This window comes from Lissotriton helveticus, chromosome 7 (assembly GCF_964261635.1).
Source record: "Lissotriton helveticus chromosome 7, aLisHel1.1, whole genome shotgun sequence".
Classification (NCBI taxonomy): Eukaryota; Metazoa; Chordata; class Amphibia; order Caudata; family Salamandridae; genus Lissotriton; species Lissotriton helveticus.
The window spans coordinates 215894740-215920735 of record NC_136068.1 but is presented as its reverse complement, the minus strand read 5'-3'; the positions used below and the strand labels follow the sequence as shown (position 1 = coordinate 215920735).

Here is a 25996-nt window from a genome sequence, read left to right as displayed (position 1 = left end):
GAAAATTAAAAATTAAAAAAATTGTTATTTTTATGTATTTAAATAATACCTTAATAAACATAGCCAACATTAAATATATTTTTTTTAAATTAATACTAAAGTATTAAATCAAAGTACTACAGTATTACTAAAATTTAACTATATTTATTTTCAGAGTTTCTAAACAATAAATAAAAAACACTTTTATAAACATAGCCAACATTAAATATTTGTTTTTTAAAATTAATACTAAAGTATTAATTCAAAGTACTACAGTATTTCTTGAATTTAATTATATTTATTATCAGAGTTTCAAACCAATACTATTTTCTCTTTTAATACATTTTTAAATAATAATTCTTATTTTTTTTAATACTACAAATTTTTTTTTTACACCATTTTTAAATTATAATACTACAGTATTAATTCATTGAACTTGCGTATTAGTAACAATAATTTAAATATAATATCTGAGTATTATTAATAATATATAAAATTATAATTATTATAAAACATTAAAAATAATAATTCAATAATTCAATAATTCAAACATATACTTATAAAAATAAAAATATTTGTTATTACATTTTTATAAAATGAAATATAAAACATATTACATATTACACTAATTGCGTTGTAAAGGTACTTGCGTTGTAAAGGTACTTGCATTGTAAAATCTTGCGTTGTAAATCCACTTGCGTTGTAAAAGTTTTGTTGTAATGGTAGTGCGTTGTAAAAGTTGCGTTGTAAAGGTTGCTCACCCCGGTATTAGCCAGCTATACACCACATCCTGACATTGAAAGAATGACAGGTCCAGAACTATTAGCTCAGCTAAAATAGTTAATAAAAATACATAGACAATTGGTTCAATATGTCATGCAGACTTTAACAGTCCAACCTAGTATAAGTATTCCACAGCACCCCTCTCATCAGGGGAACACAAACAATATTACACCACAGACTATACAATCAGTAATCGGTAAATTGCCCGCAAAACGGGAACAAATTCTGTTTTGGTTAGCCCAAAAAATTACTCAAATAGAGGCAGTATTCCCTGATAGTACACCTCATGAAAAACACAGGATTCTGACAATCTGTTTACCAATGGGGATTGCACCACACGTAGAGGACTGCGACACCTGGGGTACAGTCTTTGCTTCAATCTACACAAAAACACATGGTGTTCCGTCTATGGTAGCAATACCAGATGTTCTAAGACAGATTAAAAATGAATACGGCCCAGAACCTGCCTTAAATCTTGGTATGAAGTTACTAAAAGATTTCAAACAGGTCTTGGCTATACTATTAGCCAACATTAAAGGTGAAGCAGCATCCGTGGCGATCCATCAAAAACTAAAAGAAACAGATATTACTGAGCAACCGTATGAGCTTGCCAGAATTATTGAAAAATCCTATGAAAAACTAGGTAGAGATAGTTTGGGTGGGAAACCATTAAAACCCCAACTAACTGAAAATCCTGAAAAAGGTTTTATTAAAAATAATCTCACTACTCCTAAGAAGTGGGAAAACACCAAACAGACACTTCCTAAAGAGAAGCGTTCTCAGTCCAGAGGAAGGTCTCCTCAACAGGAGCCCTCTGAAATGAGATATAGCCTTAGAAATAGGGATAATTTGAGAAAACCGGATAGATATCAAGATATTGATACACGTTCCTCTCGTACCTTTCAGACTTCCTCGCAGAAATCCGAAAGAAGAGGACGATCAGAACAAAAAGAAGAACGCATGAAGTCCAAAGACGAACAGCACGTTCCAAAAAATAAGAAAACTCAATTCACCAAGAAGAAGGTAGCAAGTCTAAAGATCAGACATGCCGAGGATCTTAAGGACACAACTCAAGAACGGGAAGTGGGACAGACAATGCTAGACAGAGCAGCAGAGGTCACCATAGCTTTCAAGATCCTGAAGAATCATCTGGAGACAGTGGACTTGAATGAATGCATTCAAGTTGAAACTGCCGACACCAGGGTTAGTGTACCCCATAAGTTATATGAAGTAACACTCCGGACCCTTTGCTGGCTGGAGGTTGTGCTTCACGGACCCTTGTTTGCGGATTTCTGTTCTCTACCCCACTGCTCGCCGGACCCGCTCCGCGGGTCCCGCTTCGCTGGAGAAGTCGTCGGGGAACTTGTGCTGCAGCTGTGTTGCCTGAGGAGTGTTGGGGCATTTGAGCAGGGCTGCAAGCGTTTCTGCAGGGACTCCATCTCCCAGGAGTCCCTGCCTGGCCAATTGACATCACCTAGCTCGCTCTCCCTGCTAGCCCCGCCCCCTGCTCACAGACTGTGTTAAAGTGACTCCCTGCCTTTCATCTGTGGGACCCTTTGCTGGCTGGAGGTTGTGCTTCACGGACCCTTGTTTGCGGATTTCTGTTCTCTACCCCACTGCTCGCCGGACCCGCTCCGCGGATCCCGCTTCGCTGGAGAAGTCGTCGGGGAACTTGTGCTGCAGCTGTGTTGCCTGAGGAGTGTTGGAGCATTTGAGCAGGGCTGCGAGCATTTCTGCAGGGACTCCATCTCCCAGGAGTCCCTGCCTGGCCAATTGACATCACCTGGCCTGCTCTCCCTGCTAGCCCTGCCCCCTGCGCGTCATACTTATCCTATAATAGCGGTGCCTACCTCCGCTGCGTGGGAGCATCCCGGGAGAAGCCCGGGACAAGGGCGGGACCGTCTGTGGCCGGAGGTGACTGGACTGGGCCAAGGCTCTTGGCTCCTCTTCTGAGACTGTGGTAACTTTATTATCATTTGTTGTGCAAGTGTTCCTTTCTCGTACTGGGTTCAATGTTAGTTGGGGATATTTTGAGTTGTTTAGCTGCCATTCTAGTGAAACTTTTATGAGAGTCTAGTGTTCACGGTTCTCGCTGTTCCCTCTCCTTACCCTGGTGAGGAGCATGGGGTGCCGCGAAACTAGAAGTATGGCAGCGGCGGGTAGTAAAAACTTGACAGGCACCTTAGACGATTTTATTGTGCGCACCAACTCGTTAATCGACCAAGGTATTGTACTTATGGAACGAAGGGTTTCCCAGGACTTGGCTTTTGCCAAAAGATCGTCTTTGGGTCCCATTGGTTCTGCCCGCACCACTGATACTTCATCCCATGTACCCAATCCTGTGCAGGTCCTTGCTGATATTCACAATGTGCATTGTAGTCAGTCAGGCTCACGAGTACCATCACCCCTTAATCCCCAGGATCAGGCTCAAAACCTCACAGGGATTAGTTCGGACATTAACCAGGCATATCATCAGGCAGACACCCAGGTAGTGACTGTAGACAAACAAAATTGTTAAAACCCTACTTGCACCCCTAGAAGCTAGGCTCCATGGCATTGAAAAAGTGCTTCATGACATACACAAGGATATAAGGTTTCATGATAGCAACTTCCCCAATAGGATTTCCAATACCACTATTGAAGCCAGTAAATCAAGGCCGGCGGCTAAGAGTACAATAGTGACAAAAAACAAGATGCCCACAAAATCGGTAATAAATCCCCCCAACCATGTGATTAATAAAGAGAGCCCCCAAACCCCCACATTAAACAAGCCCACTGATCAAGCCAACGTAAAAGGCCCCGCTATCCCTACCTTAAAACCCGCCCCAGCCCCCCATCAAAACAACACGACATGGCAAAATATCCATCTACCACCCGACTCTTGTCCTTATGTGATTATTTTGACGGGGGTAACGGAACTGGTCTCCCCAAACACAGAAAACTTCCAAGCGCTCAAAAATAAGGTTTGCCACTGGTTGGCTAATAATTATCCTTTACCCCCAAACCTTTGTGGCAATATCTTAATGGCTGAGAGAACGCCCTGGGTAGGACAAAATAGGAAAAGAATACAGGGGGATTGCATAGTAGTGACCTTTGAGGATCCCCGTATTGCGGAATATATTTGTCGGGGGAACCCTCGTAGCAACAATGACACTTTGGTCACGGCCAGGCCCCTGTCCTATATTTACATGCCCAATGACCAATGGGATAACAGATGGAGTTGGCTCAAAGACTCAAATCATCATAGAGGAGCTATGAGACAAGAGGTGCCCAGGGAAATGAATCCTTATAGTTGGGGTAGGGGTGATGAGGAGGGGTGGAATCTGGTTCAGAGAAGAGGAGGTAGACAGAACAATGAGAATAGACATCATGCAGACAGTTTTAGGGCCATTGGTATGTTTTCTGGTCAACCTCGCAATTATGCCCAGGTTTGTCATCCACTAGATAATTTTGGTAACATCCCAACGACAAATCAGTATGACTGTCTGTCCGATCTGGGTTGGGTGGATTGACAACAGGCGGGTAAAGTGTTTGGATATGATAAAGGAAATAGTACCAATCCTGCCTCACCCATAATAATGGCCCCGAAGACCGGGGTCTTAAGTGTGGACACCAGGGAACTTGTTCCCGCTGTCCATGAGCTGGGTAAAGGTAGGGACCTAGTATCTAGTCCAAACACTCAACTGGAGGGTACGTATGCACCTAGAGATAATAGATATATAAAGGTAGGAACATGGAACATCGCCGGGCTAAGGAACAAAGTCGATGACCCCATATGGAGGGAATCTATAGGGACCATAGACATCATTGCCCTGCAAGAGACGTGGGACACAAAGAACACACTCACCTTGGATGGATACACAACCTATTTTCTCCCGCAGTCACCACCACTAGAGGAAGAGCGAGGGGGGGACTGGTAACTTTGGTGGCAGCTAATATTTCAGGCATACACACGGCGATTGCCTCAGGGTCCCCCTATTGTTTGGTAGTCAAAATTGCACGTAAAGGGGCATATGACGTTTTAATCATTAATTTTTATAATTCTTTTGACAGAGCCACCCCAACTAGCAACCTGACAGCGTTATATTCTTTTCTAACAGGATATAAGGAGCTGTCGGAAAAAGAATGCTACATAATATTATAAGGGGACTTCAATATCCATAGATGCCCAGATAAATGTTTGCCCAATGATCCTTCTGCCCCTATTGAACAGAGCGAAGCTCATTTTGAGCATACTGAGCAGGGAATCTTACTGGAATACATTTTGGCTGAAAATGGTTTAATGTTACCTATGGGGGATGAGGTGGACATACCAACTTTTAAAGGAAATGGCACTGGGTCAACTATTGATTTTATCTTCACATGTTTAACGCTAGGTAGTTACATTGTAGACTATTCTCCGGTCTGGTCCCATTTTAGCGATCATAACCCTGTCACTTTATGTGCTAGAGGTGTTCTCAGTAGATCTGAGACACAACTGAACAGGTTTGACAAACAAGACATTCACGCAACAGACCAGGCTCGCCGAATTAAATGGTGTAAAATTGTTCCCGAGGATTTACAAGGTAACCTCTCCAATAGTAGAGGGGAGGAGCTGCAGATATGCATGGATAAGGAAGCTGGGGACATTGAGGTAGCGGAGGCATACCAAAAGTTTTGTCACCAGATCATGTCTGACCTAACTTACCCTGGCAAAAGCAAGGATTTAGGGTCAGTTGGCTGGTTCAATCATAACTGTTCAGCAGCCAACCGTAATTTAAAGGAGGCCTTGAAATGTAAGACAACGGGTGGCATTGCTAAGGAAAGCATATAAAGCTGCAGTAGAACAGAGGAAACGGGAGATCAGGGAAGATGCCTGGGCAGATTTGACCTCTATTGACGTAATAAAAAATAGCGCCAAATTCTGGGCAGTGATCAATCAACCCTACTTTGCCGACTCGAGCAATAATGTTTTAGACTGTGGCATTCAGGAAGGCAAGTGGCTCACCCAATTTAAGTCAGTTTATGAACAGGTATCCACAGGGGATGACGATTTAACTTCAGGGGTTAGTCACCCATACACTTTGGTGGTGGACGAGGGTGAGGTGGCTGAAGCCATCAGCAAAATGACAAGCAATAAAGCCCCCGGTCCTGACAGCGCACCAGCCGACCTTTTTAAATCTAACACAGCAATATGGTCCAAAGTTTTATCCAATGTTTTTAACAGAATCTCTAGGGGTCGATTCCGATCCGGTAAAGAAAACCGGCTTACGATTCGTATTCGTAGCCGATTCCGTACGATTGGGAAACTACCGTCCGACCAGCGAATTCCGATCCGTTACCGTTGATTTCCGTACGATTTTCTAAGATCCGTACGATTGACATTCGTATACCCGTACGAATAAGCCTCGGGCAGACCACCGTACGATTCGTAATCAGTCCGTACAAACTCACTATTCCGATTCGGAACGACATGCCTGAGCGAGATACGTACGGGCCTAAGTATTCACGCTTCAACATTCAGTCGTATGGGACATTCGCCTCACTGCAAGCTCCACCAATACATACTACACGCACACCCCTCGGCCAAGCCTACGCGAACACCCCCACCCGCCAACGGCCCGTACTACTCACTCGCACGCACAAGTACGACACGCACACCCCCCCCAACAAGCCTACGCGAACACCCCCACCCGCCAAGGGCCCGTACTACTCACTCGCACGCACAAGTACGACACGCACACCCCTCGGCCAAGCCTACGCGAACACCCCCACCCGCCAACGGCCCGTACTACTCACTCGCACGCACAAGTACGACACGCACACCCCCCCAACAAGCCTACGCGAACACCCCCACCCGCCAACGGCCCGTACTACTCACTCGCACGCACAAGTACTGCAAGCACACATAACGCCAACACCAAAACGACCACAAGGACCTTGCTAACAAGTCGCACTACCACACTGAACATGTCTCCTGTGTACACACCTTTGACAATCAATGTCCTGGTCACAGCCAAGCAGCCAAACAGAGGACAAAACCAACACCCACCCCATATAACACCCACACCAAAAATTCAAATGAAGCCACACCCACCATTTGACCAATAAAAGGGACCACACATACAACCCATCATCCTTTGCAACATACCCATGCCTGCGAGGAAACACAGAGCACACCAACAATTCCAGCCACATACCTTCACACATACACCCTATCACATCTACACCAACACCACCTCCTTCACTATCACAAACACACACCCTCATCCATACACACCATCACACCCTCAATCACATACACCTCACACCATGAACACACCCAAGAATCCAAAATTCACCAACCCGGAGATGGAGATACTTACTGATGAAGTCATCAGAGTCGACCCACAGCTGTTTGGCGCATTGGTCAGACAGACCAGCATGGCAGAAAGAACACGCCTGTGGGAGAGGATTGTAGACCGGGTCAATGCTGTTGCACCCATCAGGCGCACCAGGGAAGAATGCCAGGCCAGGTGGTACGATCTGCGGAGGATGGTGAAGAAGAAGATGGCACAGGATTACGCCAATGCACACCACACTGGAGGCGGTGGTCCCCGCAGACCTCCTGTATACCAGCCCTGGGAGGAGAAGGTCATGGTCCTACTGCCAGCGGTGGGAGTACATGGAATAGAAGGAGCCATTGAGTCTGGTGAGTGTACAAAAAACACAACTTACATGGGTAGACTAACAACAGTGCCCAGCAGCATGGGGTGGGTGGCCATGACTCCAAGCAGTACACAACCAAATGGTGGGAGTTGCAAGGGGGAGGCACATAGGGTGCAATGTGTAGGGTAAGAGGCTGCTCTCATGCCATATGTCCCAGGGACACACACAAGCATAATGCCCAATGCACAGGGATAGGTAAAGATCACACAAGATACTAGACCACAGCTGCTAAATATTAACATTTTGCTGACACACCTTTCAGAGATGCATCATTTTGTGACAAAGTAAGGCAGTGTAGCAAGAGAGCAAGCACAATCTACCTGTCTCCATCCCTGTCTCGCCCTCTGTCTCTGTCGCCCTCTCCCTCTGTGGCCCTCTCCCTCTGTCTCCCTCTGTCGCCCTCTCCCTCTGTCGCCCTCTGTCGCCCTCTCCCTCTGTCTCCCTCTGTCTCCCTCTGTGGCCCTCTCCCTCCCTCTCCCTCTGTCGCCCTCTGTCTCCCTCTGTGGCCCTCTCCCTCTGTGGCCCTCTCCCTTTGTCGCCCTCTCCCTCTGTCGCCCTCTGTCGCCCTCTCCCTCTGTCTCCCTCTGTCTCCCTCTGTGGCCCTCTCCCTCCCTCTCCCTCTGTCGCCCTCTGTCTCCCTCTGTGGCCCTCTCCCTCTGTGGCCCTCTCCCTCTGTCGCCCTCTCCCTCTGTCGCCCTCTGTCGCCCTCTCCCTCTGTCTCCCTCTGTCTCCCTCTGTGGCCCTCTCCCTCCCTCTCCCTCTGTCGCCCTCTGTCTCCCTCTGTGGCCCTCTCCCTCTGTGGCCCTCTCCCTCTGTCGCCCTCTCCCTCTGTCGCCCTCTGTCGCCCTCTCCCTCTGTCTCCCTCTCCCTCTGTCGCCCTCTGTCTCCCTCTGTCGCCCTCTCCCTCTGTCTCCCTCTCCCTCTGTCGCCCTCTGTCTCCCTCTGTCGCCCTTTCCCTCTGTCGCCCTCTCCCTCTGTCTCCCTCTGTCGCCCTCTCCCTCTGTCTCCCTCTGTGGCCCTCTCCCTCTGTCTCCCTCTGTGGCCCTCTCCCTCTGTGGCCCTCTCCCTCTGTCGCCCTCTCCCTCTGTCGCCCTCTGTCGCCCTCTCCCTCTGTCTCCCTCTGTGGCCCTCTCCCTCTGTCGCCCTCTGTCGCCCTCTCCCTCTGTCTCCCTCTGTCGCCCTTTCCCTCTGTCGCCCTCTCCCTCTGTCTCCCTCTGTCGCCCTCTCCCTCTGTCTCCCTCTGTCGCCCTCTCCCTCTGTCTCCCTCTGTCGCCCTCTCCCTCTGTCTCCCTCTCCCTCTGTCTCCCTCTGTCTCCCTCTGTGGCCCTCTCCCTCCCTCTCCCTCTGTCGCCCTCTGTCTCCCTCTGTCTCCCTCTGTGGCCCTCTCCCTCCCTCTCCCTCTGTCGCCCTCTGTCTCCCTCTGTGGCCCTCTCCCTCTGTGGCCCTCTCCCTCTGTCGCCCTCTCCCTCTGTCTCCCTCTGTGGCCCTCTCCCTCTGTTGCCCTCTCCCTCTGTCTCCATCAGTCAGTGTTTGTCCCTCGGTCACCTCAACGCACATCCCTGAGGCACACACACAGTTGCACACAAGCACTGCACAGGCCTCACAAACTCCATAGAGCTGAATGTTAAGGGATGTCTCACAAGTACCAGCAAGCATCTGCCATGTGCCTGTAAGACAGCCACCATTTCCTGTCAACACTGTACTGTGTCAGGACACACATCTCAGAAAGCTCAATAGTACACAATGGGCACAGGTGTAGGCAGCACAAGTCCCTCCTGTGCTCATTGCCAACACAAACATCAGGACAAGGTCACACATGCTGTGCATAAACACAAATCCAACATAATGGCAGCATGCCACATGAGGGGACAGCCAAAACATGAACAATGGACGCTTGCAATTTGCAAACAAAGTAATAGCATGGCCTGTTGTACACACCCCTTACATAAACTCATCCCCGGGAGACAGGCGTTGTATTGCAACACTGTCCCAATTGCCATGTACCACAACAAAACACGTACTCATATGAATATGCATACAACTCTTACATGCACATAACAGAAGCTCCAGTCCATTGTGGCCCTCTAAAAAAGCTAGTGCCCCATCTCATTACCTTTGTGGATGTACATAAGCACCAACATGGACATGGGTATTGACAAGGTGATGCGTCTCAGAGAAGTGCCAAGTTCTAAAGCCATGATCTCCAAGTGGGTGTACAGGTCCAGCGGTGTTGCCATTGTTTGGCCAGTATGGAACAGCAAAAGACATCCAAAGTAGTAGCTGACATGCTAAATAATGATGCTCTGTCTCTTACATCAACATGCTGCATCTAAACTCTGTGCATGCTTGCTGCACACATAAGATTTTTCACCACATCCAGGATGTTGCGTGAAACTTACAAATTCTTTACACGTGTGGTGCCGGCAACACAAGACACAGCAATGGCTGTGTCAGTCATTGTCAAGAGATTGGAAGAATGTATATACCCCATCGTACTATTGTGTTTTTCTACCACTAAATACACAACTGTACAATGTCAACTATGTATAGCTTGTGGAACAGTGATGCTGATAATGGATAACAAAACCACATGTCACTTGATATAGCCCTAACAGTGTCTCTCTCTCTCCCACACACAGGGCAACGTGCGGATCGCCCCCCCAGCCAGGGGGGCCAAGGATCCCAGTCCCAGGCTCAGCAGGACCCAGACCCCACCGCCAGCGCCGTCCCTCAACGCACTGTGGATGACCCCAACCAACCTGGCTCCTCTGGATCCCAAACCCCTGCAGCAACTATACCAGCTACATCTCTGCCAACCACCGGACCTATTCCCACCACATCCCAGCAGACAGGTCAGAGCCCTGCCCATGATTCACAAGAGAGCCAGTCTGAAAATGAGGGACACCCTTTGTCGGGCGCCCCTGAGGTTGGTGACAACCTCCACCCTCCCAGCACTCGGGGGGCCCGTCGATCGGATGTGCCCACAAGCGCAGGCCGTGCTCATGTGGGTCAGGGTGGTGGGAGTGGCGCAAGGCGGAGGCGAGAATCTGGCCAGTCAGCTGCAGGGACCGGTATGGCTGAACTCGATAACATCCTTGAGGCATACCGGCGGGACACCAGTGAGGTAAACCAGCTTGCGGAGACCCTCAACCAGCTCAAAGAACAGCAGGCAGAGCAAATAGCCAGGCAAGACCTGCATTATGGACGGGTGGAGGCACACCAGGCTCAGCTCTTGATGGTGCATAGGGACATTGTCCATGTGCTACGTCAGATGGCTGCCAACATGCAGCCCCCTCCCTGTGTCACAAGGCCAGCAACATCACGGCAAAGTGCAACACCAGCCACAGGGAGGGAGGAGAGGGAGGAGGTTGAACCCTCTGACGTAGCGTCCCATGCACCGTCCATGCCTGCACATGAGGGTCCCCCAAGGAAGGCGGGTCGTCCACGCCGAAGGCGTTGAGGGCCTGTGGCCCATGGACTTCTCCCAGGACACTGGACCTGGCATATAGCCCCTGGGTGCAACAGCATCCCCTACGAGACTCTCCCACAAGGACTTGCTGGTCACAGTCTGCCCAATGATGTCAGGCACTGTGGGCTGGACTCTGTTGACTGAAACAGTAAGCCATCTCATCTCCAGCAGTGAATTTTGGATTCCCCCCCCTTTCTGTACAGCACCTATTCACGTTTCATGCACTAGAGCACCCAATAAATAATTTAAACATCATACGCATTTGGTGAGTAATCTTTGAAACAGCATACATGTATATGTGTCAGCAAATGTCATAAATGCAAGGTATACAACAAACAGCAGTCATCCACACACTTGGATCAGAATCTGAGTGAGGACACACATTGGTCAGAAATTTCCACAAACTACATACATGGATGGTAAGACACACCTGTGTGGGACAGTCAATGCTGGAGGGGGGAATGAATCCCAAACAGCTAGCACAGGCAGGCCCAGGAGAGTCACTTTGAGGAGTACATGTCAGTGTCACAAAAGTAGTAGTCCATGTAGGGAGTACCTACAACTGTGTCCTCAGGTATGTGAGCTACCATCAGCATGATGCATTACTGTGTATGTGATTAATGCCGCACAGGATGACGGTGGCAGGACAGACTGTGGGCAATGGGCTGGAGCACTCTACACAGGCACACCTGATTAGGTGACCTACCCCTATGGAGCTACAAGTACTATACTACTGTAATGGGAACAACGCATACAGAAAAACAACACACACCAGACAAATACCAACCCCGGAACCGCCAAATCACACCACACCCAAGAGACAGGGTCATGGTGTGTGTCCCATGTGCCAACTTGACTGACTGTGACAGCAATGTTGAAGTGGTGTGAGCATGTTGTGTTCTGGCACGTGACTGTAAGCTAACAGTTTTCGGATCTAGTGGTGTTGACAAGCTAACACTCTACAATAGTGTGCCTATGTAAGGTGTGTGTGTGTTGGACACGCCACATGACCTGGTGGTACGTAGACCCAATGTCATGTGAATCTGCATAGTTGTGCCAGTATGTGTTGCACACACACGCATAGCAGCAGCTATGACTGAGTACACAGCATTTTCATAGCACGAGGGTGAATGTCTGGTGTTGTCTGTGTGTAGGGTGGCCGGAGCATGCTCTATTAATGGATGGAAGGAGGGTCATCCTGTAGGTGTCTGTGTTCCTGGATAGTGTGCGCTGCATGTTGGCTGTGTATGCAGCTGCAGCAATGAGTGAATAAATGACGGCAGGAGGGGTGTGACTAATTGCTAAACAAACACATAACACAAGGGCAGCCGCAATGCGCAAAGTGACATGTGGATGTGAAGGCAGGAGTGTCTGCCTCACTCAGGATCACTGACTACTAAATGGCACAGTAAACACCACACATCACAGTCAGTGGATCAGGGCCCTTACGGTCAAGTGGGGCACAAGACACACAGCGTCTGCAGGTGTATACAAGAGCTAGTGTGTTCAAATCCAAACTGCACCAACAAAGACATCTACCTCACACACAACATAGTATTATAGCCTTCACCCACCCCATGTGTGTGGACAATACACAGTTACACACCTAACAAGCATGAGGTAACTAATTTGAAAATAGTATATGTGCACATTAGACGGACATGTGTGTAGAGACACAAGCAGGCACTAGATTCTGTAGGAGTCAGACGTCATGCACAACATGATAATCTACATTGTGAGCCCATGGAGCTATCACAATCATACATGTGCATTGTCAATAAGTCCAATTTACACTAATCATGATGTCACCTGTAATGCCGCTTTACGAATACCTACAAGGCTGTCAACGACTGGCCGTACCTTTCTTCATCAGACTGGTGTGATGCTCTAAGGGTTCCACCTCCAAATAGCCCATTGGTCTGAGTACAAACAACAGACACAAAAGGGTGATCAGGCGAGGGAAGGAGAGGATGGGAACTGCTGGGAGGGAGACCTGAAACAGAGGCAATTAAGCATTAGGACAACATTCTCATGTCACAGACACTTCAAAAACCTCATTAGCTACACTCTACCAGTCACACCTGTGAAGTGTACTGTCTGGTGACAAATAATGATGATTAATCATGCCATCACATCAGATTCGATGCTGTGACACAGACACATAAAAACTGGGACAGTCTGTCATCCATTAGAGTCATGTGTAACGCTCACAAGTGAGCACCCATGCAAAAAGATCTATGTAGTATAAACACATTCCCAGGCACAGATGAGGTAGACATCAGTAACAAATGGAAACATATGGAAATCAAACTACCGCTAACTCTAAAGTCTGTATGTGATATTGGTAAGCCATAAGGGCCCTGTAAGCTAACTTGAGCAAATCCACTCCAGCTGTTAGTATCACATATGACGAGGAAGTTAATGATCGACATGCAATGAAGGCACTCTGTAGCCAGTCTTTTGGTGTGGCAAGTATGCATCACAATGCTAAACATGATATGCATGTACAACAAATATTAAGTGCAAGTGATGTCCATCCAAGCTACATAATCAGACCCTACCATAGCACAGTCATGGTGCCGGCGACCAGAGATTCATGTGAATGACCGCACTCCACTGGTGCTACACAGAAATTCACATATGCATCTTTCACACTTTTTACTTTGTCATGCTAAACATACATGGCATCATGTGCATCTAAACATCACGGCTACTCACTGTGAAGGCTGGCGTTGCAGTATTCTCAACCTGCACTGAGGTAACGACATGACAGTGACATGATATACTGCTGCAAGGGGCAATGCATCCATGTTAACTGATTCACGGGACAGTTGTCTTAAGATGTGGAACATACACTGGGCAACACCAACACCACATGGTTTCATGGTACTCACACTGGACTGGCCCACAAGCTGGAGGTGAGGATCCAGTCACATTCTAATGCACACAGTGAGGCTGCAATCCCCCACAGAGTCCGTGGTTGTGACCTCTGACACAATGTCATGCCATGGTATGTGCAATGTTGCTGTGGCAATGTCTCCACACATTGATGCATTCACCAGAGTATCAAAGTACAACAGATGACAGAAGGGGTGACTATCCTGTCATGGGAGTGGCCATACATGTCATGAGGTACATAATGGAGTAGCATGTATGCAAGATGACACCACATGCACATGAACATGTACCACACATTTCTACACATACCAATGCTAAACAGCCTCATATGAGTCCTTACCCAAATTGACTCCTCCACATGTTCAAGCATGCTCCGTTGATGTGGCTGACGGTGCAATCATAATGAGCAGTAGCAGGATGACCACGATGTACCCCAACGGACAACAGGCAGGGCGAGCTGTGGATGAGAGTGGCACACAAGGGGTCACGGTCAGTATAATGTCATTTTGACAATGTCTGTTGAATAGCCAGATGTAGTATGACACCTGTACATTCCGAGTGCACTCATAGCACGTATGTGTGTAGCATTCCAACTGAACATGTGACACAGCACAACACACATCCAATTGATCTTGCTTACAGTCTGTTGCATACATAGCATGCTACCCATGCTACTCTATAGTCCATCTTTTACTGAAAAGATGAAAGGACTCACCATCATGAAAAGAAGTTGCGGATGAGGTGACCGCGGATATCATCTTCACCCTCCTCATCACTGGCATCCTGGCCAAGGCCTTCATCCTCAACGGGCGGATGTTCCAGCTCATCAGGATCCAGGTAGAGTGGCACAGCCTTCTCCACTGCCATGTTGTGTAGCATGCAGCACACGGTGAAGATGTCACACACCTTGCGTGGGCTGTATTGGAGGGCTCCGCCTGTCTTGTCCAGGCACCTGAAGCGGCTCTTCAGGAGTCCAAAGGTCCGTTCGATCACCTGCCTGGTCTTCACATGTGCATTGTTGTAACGCTGGTCTGCAGCTGTCCTGGGGTTGCGTAGCGGAGTCATTAGCCATGGCATGTTTGGATATCCAGCGTCTCCTGCAATTTGACAACATGTACAAGAGTCAATCATATGATGCAGATCATGAAGTTGTGACATTCTGACATACAGAGCTCACAGTGTATACTCACCAACTAGACATGCCCGGTGGTTGTGCAGCTGCAGCATCATCTGTGGTACCCTGCTACGCCTCATGATGAAAGCATCGTGGCACGATCCTGGATAACGTGCACAAACATGTGAGATAATCATGTTGGCAAGACACACCACCAGGGCATTTATCGAGTGGTAGTGTTTCCTGTTGCGATACGCTTGCTCCTGAGCCTGTGGTGGGACAAGAGTAACATGTGTATCATCAATTGCACCAATTACATGTGGCATACGGCCCAGGCCATAGAATTGCCCCTTGACATCTGTCAACTCTTCTGGAGTAGGGAATGTAATGAAATCATCAAGGTGGAGCAACATTGCTCCCAAAACATCACTCAATACCCGGCTAAACATGGTCTGAGACATCCCTCCCACATCAGCTATGGTAAATTGGAAGGTACCTGTGGCAAAGAAATGGAGGGCTGCCATCACCTTCACCTTGGGTGTCAGTGCACTTGGATACCTGTGGCGTGGTTGTAGGTGAGCCTCAAGCCTGCCCGTCAGGTCCTTGATCAACTGTCGGCCGAAGCGATATCGACGGATGCAGTTGCGCTCCCTCATGGCTTCCAAGTCAGGCAACGGCCTTTCCAGAGGGGGTGCCCTGCAAGACACAATTTTAAGGAAATGTCTACAACTGTCTGACTAAGACTATAACAATGTACATGGCACAAGCAACACCTCTTCAAATGATGTAGACAATTTGGAGTGTGGTGTGGGATACACACAGATGCCAGCTCCCACACACTCCTCCGTGGCGAAGGTAAATACCTGTAGTGTGTGGAATGGATGTGACATGCATACAAGCCTTCAGATGTACAGGTCTAAGTGACCATGACAATGTATCATGTCAGTGAGACACGTCATGTCAATGTCAGTAGGAGGTTGCACACCCAGAGGGCAGACTGCAATACACACACACACCACATGTGCAATCATTTGCACTGTTCAGCCTTAGTCATGTCGCGGTGTGTACTTTCAGTGAGAATTACATGACCATCATCATACATCATGATAATTACATTTGTCACTGACGGTCTGTAATGCCATCACACATGTGAACGGGTCATTTACACACGTGGCATGGTGTGTGTACATTAGTCACCCTGCCATCACAGCAAGGACACAACATATATGCTCCTACAGCAGATGCACAGTACTTTCAAGGACTAGTTACTTACCTTTTGTGAACCAATATCTGTAAGGAACAGTAGGCAGTAGCAAAGTGTCACATTTCTATACATACATAGCTTAGGACTAATTAGCCTCCCTGGGTGTCATTGATCTGACCAGTGAGTGGTGGCTATCCAGGCCACACCGGAACAAAAGTAGTGTTGTTGATTGGCATCCGACAAGGGCGTGGCCACGTTTTGGCTGTACCTACAACGCATACACTGGCAGCTGTTACACAAACATATCCCACAGAGAGTGTGGGTAGCAGGCAAAGATGCATGTCAAGTAGCTAAACATCACTCCCAGAGTCAGGGAGGATGATGACATCTTTGCGTAGTGCCTGTACCTCTTGGATACCCTCTACAGCGTAGGTAACGTGAATGTGTTCTGTGGTTTTGAGGGCTGCATGCAGATGCTTCCTGGGATGGGGTGGTAGGACAGGGAACATGGTCAGTCCGGGTAGGGCAGTGGGGGTCTGACAACGTGCCTATGTACAGACAAACATGCTGCGTGGCTGTACAAGCTTGCAAAAAAACATACAGTACTCTCATCAAGATGAGCCTGCAGAGGCTCAGCGTAGCGTTAGTGTAGTTGAAGGACCTGAGTGACAAGTTGGTCCTCACCGCAACAACAGGGAGATGAAGGGCCATGGTTACAACCGCCCACATAAACACTACACTGAACGTTGCCAAATCATCCAAATACATCTTTTGAGTTGAGACATCACCTGTGTCTGGCTAGGTGTCCACAACACTCGCATCCCCCAGTCCACCTGTCCTGTGGTGTTGGGACTGACACTCACGTGCCAGTGGGTCTTCTTGACCCTCCCAATACTCATTAGCGCCAATTGTAATGAGGTGTGGCCAGCTCATTGATGTTTACATTCCCATGCAGCATTAAGAGCGGTGTTCTGCCACACAGTTACCACGGCGGAGCCGTACAGTGTGTGTTATCGGGGCCAGCACCACCCCAGAATGGCGCCACGGCTGACACCTGGGGGAGATCTGGCAGTGAGGTTGTGAGTTGCACCAGCGGGGACCTGGATGAACATTCCGATCATGTCTGTCACAGCGGTTCTGGGACGTATGCACCGCCTGCGTCCGTCACTCAGCGAATGATGGCGTCAGGGGCATATCAACTGAGGCGCAACTGCCCCCTGACGGGTACGGTGGGCCAGAAGCTGATGCAGAGTCACTGGCCGGGGTGAAGGACATCATGGACATGAGGAAGTGCAGTTACTCCTCCTGTGTCACATGCAGGGCTGGGACCGTAGGTCGTGGTGCTGGCTACGATGGCTGCTGTTCTGATGGAGCCGTGTGGTCGCCGTCACCCTAATCCCATGCAGCATTGCACTTGCATCATGGTTATTTGTCAATGCAATTACACATCTCTGACTTTTGTTGTTTACCTGACGAGTGTCGCCTGGGGAATGATGTACTAATGAGGGGCTCACATGTCTCCACACCCACACACATGCACTGGTCCTACATCCCAACCATGAGCTATTGTGCTGCTGTGCCAACTGCTGGAGTCTAAGTGGCTTGTGGGACATATCACACCTGGATTCATATGTCAGCTCCCCGCAATTGGAGCAGCTCTTGTTGTTGTGCCTGACGTGAAAACCGTGGAGACACAGACGGTGAGGGTCACTCACCAACATGAGGCCTTTTCATTCCTCACAGGCTTTGTAAGTGACATCCCTATTGGCACGGTCTTGAGTATGACAATAAAAGGTAAATGTTCTGAAGTGTTAGTACAATGATTTAGGGTACAAAATGTGTAAGCTTTAACTTAGACCGGAGCTGCGTTGGTGTTGAGAAACAAACAGAGGACCTGAAGTGTGGACGCAGAGGTGACATATGACTACTCAGATAACGTCATCAGGGCAGACACAACGCCAAGGATACTTGCAGAGCCAGAGGAATTACACACCAACACACAAGTGTACGGTATTACGGAAATTGCCATGTCCAGGATGACATGTGTGGATATTCTGAGGTGAGTAATACTTTACTGACCTCTTCATGGCATATGCTAACAGCATGCACAATGTAGCACAAGGCACACACATGACGTGGTCACACAGGGTCATGCTGTGCGGCTATGACACCTCTGTGACAGTGGGCATGTTCCTGTCATCATGTGGCAGTTCCCTGTACTGAATTGTGGCCCATTCGAGTGTTCATGTGCCACGCTACATGTTGCAGACGTCAATCGTGTTGAAATTGTTGAATGCATGTGATGCACATGTGCATCATGAATGATGACATGTTGTGCAAGCTATTTACACATCAACTGAGGCACACGGTCACAATCCCTGTGCTTCTTCAATGTCTGCCAAACCTGGCACATACTGATGTATGTGTGCCATGCTGATGTATGCATCCACATGGTTGACATGAGTGTAGACTACATCCCTGCTGTGTGATTTCCTAGTGTGACTCTGCCAATGGTGACATGAAGGTGGACAGGGACGCAGCCTACACAATCGTTCACTTGACCATGTCTGACTCAATGTACCCCAATGGTACGGGCCTGTGTACGCATCGTTTCCCTATCGCCTTTAGGCTCTACGCGAGCTGAGCGTACCCCAATGGTACGGGCCTGTGTACGCATCGTTTCCCTATCGCCTTTAGGCTCTACGCGAGCTGAGCGTACCCCAATGGTAGGGGCCTGTGTACGCATCGTTTCCCTATCGCCTTTAGGCTCTACGCGAGCTGAGCGTACCCCAATGGTAGGGGCCTGTGTACGCATCGTTTCCCTATCGCCTTTAGGCTCTACGCGAGCTGAGCGTACCCCAATGGTACGGGCCTGTGTACGCATCGTTTCCCTATCGCCTTTAGGCTCTACGCGAGCTGAGCGTACCCCAATGGTACGGGCCTGTGTACGCATCGTTTCCCTATCGCCTTTAGGCTCTACGCGAGCTGAGCGTACCCCAATGGTAGGGGCCTGTGTACGCATCGTTTCCCTATCGCCTTTAGGCTCTACGCGAGCTGAGCGTACCCCAATGGTACGGGCCTGTGTACGCATCGTTTCCCTATCGCCTTTAGGCTCTACGCGAGCTGAGCGTACCCCAATGGTACGGGCCTGTGTACGCATCGTTTCCCTATCGCCTTTAGGCTCTACGCGAGCTGAGCGTACCCCAATGGTACGGGCCTGTGTACGCATCGTTTCCCTATGCCTTTAGGCTCTACGCGAGCTGAGCGTAAGCCTGTGTACGCATCGTTTCCCTATCGCCTTTAGGCTCTACGCGAGCTGAGCGTACCCCAATGGTAGGGGCCTGTGTACGCATCGTTTCCCTATCGCCTTTAGGCTCTACGCGAGCTGAGCGTACCCCAATGGTACGGGCCTGTGTACGCATCGTTTCCCTATGCCTTTAGGCTCTACGCGAGCTGAGCGTACCCCAATGGTACGGGCCTGTGTACGCATCGTTTCCCTATCGCCTTTAGGCTCTACGCGAGCTGAGCGTACCCCAATGGTACGGGCCTGTGTACGCATCGTTTCCCTATGCCTTTAGGCTCTACGCGAGCTGAGCGTACCCCAATGGTACGGGCCTGTGTACGCATCGTTTCCCTATCGCCTTTAGGCTCTACGCGAGCTGAGCGTACCCCAATGGTACGGGCCTGTGTACGCATCGTTACACCATTCAATGTGTAGCAATGGCAATGTCACCGTACTTGTGTGTGGATTTTTAAAATTTCATAGGGAACAACTAAGGAAACAGTGTACTGTTCCAAATGCAACCAGGTTGTCATGGATACGGAGTTTTTTACACTCCTACAGGTGTCCTGGAAGATTCAGTTAGGAAAAAGTATACAATGTTGCGAAAGTTGTTGTTCAGCTCTGGCTCTATTTTCAAACCATGCATATGTGTGTAATGGGCTTAGGTGTGATGTGATTGGATGGAACATAGGATGCAAATTATGGTGGCCTATCACACACTACTCCTTGGACTCACAGACCCTCTGCAGCACAGATATAAGGCAGCATGTGGCTGTGGGAGGGCACTTGCCTGCACAACATTGGTGTGCTAACCACAGCTGCTGTCTCTGAATCCTCTGGCCCTGATTAGCTGAACATGGAGAGGGCACCTGCATTCACTGATGGTGAGAACAAGGCCCTTCTGGATGCCCTCCTGCCCAACTTCAGCAAGCTGTATGGGAGACCAGGGGATCAGGTGAGTGATGTGTGCAATACCTTGGAGTGTGCACCTGTTGTGTGTGTGACATCATAGCCACTGTGTAGTAATACTGGATAGATGCAATGTTGTTGTGAGTGAGTGCCAGGGTGCACAGTGTTGTTAGAAGAGAGTTATTTGTTGTAGTGTGGTGTGTGACAGCATGTCACGTGCTGCATTGCACCCAGATATAGCATGTCTTGTTCAGTGAGTGTCATGCTCAAAGAGTGTTTTACAGCCCTCATGTAATCTGTAGATTTACAATGTAATGCTAAGCAGTTTTGTTAGCACACAGGCCACATACTCCTGGACAATGATGCTAATGTGTGTGCCATACGTTGCCCTATTGTCATCATGTATTTTGTGGACATATGGGTGTCTTGGGAACATGCACCAGGTATACTGATGTTCTGTAACTTTACATTTGTGACAGGTATCTGCCTATGAGAAGGGTGAAATCTGGGTGGACATCGCCAGGGCTGTCCGGAGAGAGGGGGGGCCTCGCAGGAGGCTTCGAAACATAAAGAAGAGGTGGCAGGACATCCGGTGCTGGAGCCGCCGCATCGCCCGAGTCCAGCTGAAGCTGGAAGCTCCACGCCGGCATGGCGGCAGCCGGCAACTCACCCCCAACATGCTCCGGGTCCTGGAAGTGGTGTTCCCAGACCTCCATAGGCAGTTGCAGGAGGGACAGCAGCACGAAGGGGGTAGGTACATGTCTGTTTGTAGTCATGTGTGTGAGAAATGGTACCTGAAGAGCTCTACGGCATGGTCACACTCCCATAGTTTGAGTGGTGTAGTCAGACAGGCAGTTCATGCATTGGAATTCGATTGTCCCTCTGTCAGCAGCTGCTTCTTTACATGCCTTGCCCTACTCCACAGTAGAGGTTTGCTTTGGCTAATGCTTGTTTTTGACATGTACTCCTATGGTGCAGTGTCTCAAGTTGCATCTTCCTTTGCACATCTTCATGTTGTAGGGGGGTATGTCACACCTGTTCGTACCTTAAATGTAGCACCACATGTGCACTATGTCTGCCCTTCTTCATATTGTGGCACTGTTCTTGAGTCTCAACAAGTGTTTTGTGCACAAGTCAGCCTCAGTGGCCTTTGTCCATGGTACACTTTCTAATTATCTTGTGTTAGCTGCAGGTGCACAATGTACATGTGCTATATTTTGGACTTCTGCATACTCACACTGGGCAGTGCGTGTGTGCATATTCTCTCCATCTGTGGCATGTTCTTTGTACATGGTATTGATGGTTTGCCACACAATGTGACTTTGGATGTACAAAGCGGTGATGGCAGTGTGAGGTGATGGAAGACTTGTTTCAGGTCCCAGGACGGCATCACATGGCAGTTTGCCCAGGACTTTTCTAATGTGGCACAGAGTCAAAGCTAATCAAACATGACCAGGTCTTGATTTGGGTGGCAGGGTTGGGTAATGAACTGTTATGCATCATCAGCTATCCTGTTGTCAGGCAGTGGATCATGATTGTGTCTCTCATACAAGTATTTTCCTTGCCTATACCTTGTCTCCTACCTTACATTGAGCTGTGTGTCTCTGACATTTCTCCACAAGTAGAATTGTCATTATGAAGAGTTATGTGTCATGTGACTCATGATGCATGCCATGTTGACGAAAGAGGCCATATGATTTGCAGCTGATATGTCTGATGTGTACAGGTGACTGATATGTTTTAATTCTTCTCCTTGCTCACAGCATCATCATCTGAATCTGGAGGAGACAGAGGCGCGGACCAGGCGGAGGGACACACCGACAGTGCCACCTGCTGGGAGGTGTCAGAGGGAGGCAGTGGCACAGAGTGGGAGGAGAGTCTACAGGCCGCACGACATGTGACTGACACATCGTACCATGCCGACGAATCCGAGACAGACTCTCAGGAGGGGGGGGAATATGCAGCAATGGTCACTCATACATCTTTGGCTGCCCTCCCCTCCTCCAGTCCCATCTCCAACCTCCCACTCCTTGGTGTGCCTAGGGTCCGTGCTAGCCCCCGTGTCTCCTTTGTTCCCGGCACCGCAGCCCCTGCCCCTGTGTCCCCTGCTGCCCTCAGTGCTGAGACAGTGGACCTACTCCGGCAGATTGCAGTAGGTCAGGCATCCATGCTGTCTGTCCTCCATGGACATACACAACTGATTACACAGGTGGTGTCGTTCATGGAGGGCATGTCATCAGCCATGTCTGATCTGCGTCGGAGTGTGGCTGCCATTGAATCAACGCTGACGGCAGCTATGTACACCCAGCAGCATCTGTCCCCCCCCCATCCTTCCGAGCCATCCACCTCTGCCTCTCACATACCTACACAGCATACACGCACACGCCACAGGTCAGACACACCCAGCGCACACACACAGCATAAGAAGCTCAAAGCTCCACGCACACAGTCTCAAGGGCAAGTAGGCACACCCACAGGGAGAGGGGAGACACCTCACACACACATCCACACACCCAGTAGGACTGACTCACAGCCCTGTACCTCCACCCCCAATGTGTCCCCGGGTTCTGGTGGTAGTTTTTCCGCCCTGGCTGAGGTGTGCAGCCAGGTTTTTGAATCTACTTTCGGCGATGCCCCAACCAGTGTGGATGAATCCACTACACCTGCACCCACTCCACCTGTCCTTCCCTCTCCTGTCCATGCGGTGCCGGAGGATTCCACAGATGGTGCCCCCATAGTCAGCACAGCTGATTAAACGCCATGTGCAGGCATGTTTGGGTGAGATGACACCCATGGAGGCACAAGCTATTGCTGAGACTCTATTGGACTGGCCATTGCCCTTTAATGAGCGAGGACTCTCATTTGCTTTTCTTTTGTGATTCCGCTGAATAAAGCTGATTTTTTCTTTTCAGATTTGTAGTTTGTGTGATGATGTCTGTGACTGCTGGGTGCCTGGGAGCTGGTGTGATGTTCACATTTAGGTCTACTAAAATGTGTCTATCTCCTGAGGGTAATGAGGTTGACAATGGTATGTTTATGATGTACGAGCTGGGCAGTGGTGGGCACTCTGATGCTGGGCACTCTGATGCTGGGCAGTGGTGGGCACTCTGATGCTGGGCACTCTGATGCTGGGCAGTGGTGGGCACTCTGATGCTGGGCAGTGGTGGGCACTCTGATGCTGGGCAGTGGTGGGCACTCTGATGCTGGGCACTCTGATGCTGGGCACTCTGATGCTGGGCAGTGGTGGGCACTCTGATGCTGGGCACTCTGATGCTGGGCACAGGTGGCCAGGGGGGGGTGTCTCAGACACACACTCTCATACTTACACATACAATTACTTAGCAGACGTATGTCCCACACGTCTATTGCACTGGTGTTGTGCGGTGAGCTGGATGACGTACCCCGAGCTGGATGACGTACATGCGGCACGTATAACACTGGTGGAGTGCGGTGACGTACCGTACCCCGAAGTCGATGACGTAGGTGCGGTACGTCTCCGTATGACACTGGTGTTGTGCGGTGACGTACCGTACCCCGAGCTGGATGACGTACATGCGGCACGTATGACACTGGTGGAGTCCGGTGACGTACCGTACCCCGAAGTCGATGACGTAGGTGCGGTACGTCTCCGTATGACACTGGTGTTGTGCGGTGACGTACCGTACCCCGAGCTGGATGACGTACATGCGGCACGTATAACACTGGTGGAGTCCGGTGACGTACCGTACCCCGAAGTCGATGACGTAGGTGCGGTACGTCTCCGTATGACACTGGTGTTGTGCGGTGACGTACCGTACCCCGAGCTGGATGACGTACATGCGGCACGTATAACACTGGTGGAGTCCGGTGACGTACCGTACCCCGAAGTCGATGACGTAGGTGCGGTACCTCTCCGTATCACACTAGTGATGTGCGGTGACGTTCCGTACCCCGTGGTCGATGACGTAGGTGCGGGACGTCTCCGTATTACACTGGTGTTGTGCGGTGACGTACCGTACCCCGAGCTGGATGACGTACATGCGGCACGTATAACACTGGTGGAGTCCGGTGACGTACCGTACCCCGAAGTCGATGACGTAGGTGCGGTACCTCTCCGTATTACACTAGTGATGTGCGGTGACGTTCCGTACCCCGTGGTCGATGACGTAGGTGCGGGACGTCTCCGTATTACACTGGTGTTGTGCGGTGACGTTCCGTACCCGAAGTCGATGACGTAGGTGCGGTACGTCTCCGTATGACACTGGTGTTGTGCGGGATTGTGTGGTGCAACGTACCCAGACATGACAGTCGTGCAATGGAGATGTGCTCGTATGGCAACACGTACAGGTATGTTGGTGTTCGTTGTACTCACCTTCTGCGCCGTCGTCGGTTTCTATATACGAGGTGGTGGGCGTACAGGATAGGGATGACACGGACGATGGCGTTCATGTCTTGCTTGTCGTGTACCGGGTGCCGGGTTTGACGGAGTGTGGGTTTACGGTAGTTTAGAGCTCTCGTAGCAAAAGAGCCGTACGGTGTGTGTTCGACATGGATCGTACTTCCTGGGTCGGAAGACGCGGTCTATTTACGTACGGACGCTGCGTGGTGCGTCAGCCGACTGCAAATCGTACGGATTTTCGATTTGTACGGTGTTTTGTACGAGTCGTACGGAGCCACGCATTTATTTGTGATCGTACTTGCTGAATCGTACGGGGACGCCTACGGGTGCTATTCGTACGGGGAAAAACGCTCCGAACTGCAATTCGGAGCGCTTTTTACCGGATCGGAATCGACACCAAATCTGGCATCTAAGTGACCTGGTCGCAGTCGGTAATTGTACCTATCTTTAAGAAAGGTAACAGAGAAGAGCCGAGCAATTACCGTCCAATTTCCCTTATAGATTCCGCTGTAAAGGTCCTAGGTAGAGTGGTCTTGTGCAAATTATCCGACTGGCTTGAAGAAACAAACTCCCTGTCACCATTACAGTACGGTTTTAGAAAGGGGCGTAGCACGATAGATCAGAGCCTCAATCTCCAATTACTGATTGGAAAGTATACCATAGCGAAGCAAGGTTGTTTGTACATAGCATTTATGGACCTGTCCTCGGCCTTTGATCGAGTAAACAGGTCCAAGCTATGGGGCATACTCCTTAAGATGGGCATTGATGAAAATATAGTATACTTTCTAGCTGACCTCCACAGAGACCTCACAGCCACAGTAAGATACGATCGCAAGGGGAATTGCACGGGTAAGATAGGTATAGTTAACGGGGTTAGGCAAGGTTGCATTTTAGCTCCTTTATTATTTACCTTGTATATTAATGAGTTAGCCAGTGTCCTGGGAGCAGTCTGTAAGGACATTCCAAAAGCAGGCAAGTTTTCCCTCCCCGCATTATTATATGCGGACGATGCCGCACTTATAGCGCGCACCCCAGTAGGCCTACAAAGTCTCTTAAATTCTTTTTACGAGTTCATGTCCTCTTTGGATCTTAGTGTCAACTATACCAAATCTCACGTCATGGCCGTGGGCACTAAGGGCAGGCACAGGAAGTTGATGACACTCCACTGTAATGGGAATAGGTTATCAAGGGTAGCCAAATTCCCATACCTTGGGGTGGTTTTCGATGAAAGTTGCACCTGGCTTCCTCAACTGTCCGAGAAAAGAAATGCATTTGTCCGGTCCATCTCTGCT

The 25996-nt window shown here is 49.4% G+C and overlaps 1 protein-coding gene across 1 annotated transcript; it reads left to right on the top strand.

Annotated features, from left to right (window-relative positions):
• Positions 1-20944: 20944 nt before the first annotated feature.
• LOC144769008 (uncharacterized) lies at positions 20945-23081 on the top strand. Its single transcript, XM_078653002.1, has 2 exons — positions 20945-21076; positions 22090-23081. Exons 1-2 carry the CDS (start codon positions 21004-21006, stop codon positions 23079-23081), a joined length of 1065 nt encoding a protein of 354 aa, XP_078509128.1. The 5' UTR covers positions 20945-21003.
• Positions 23082-25996: the final 2915 nt, after the last annotated feature.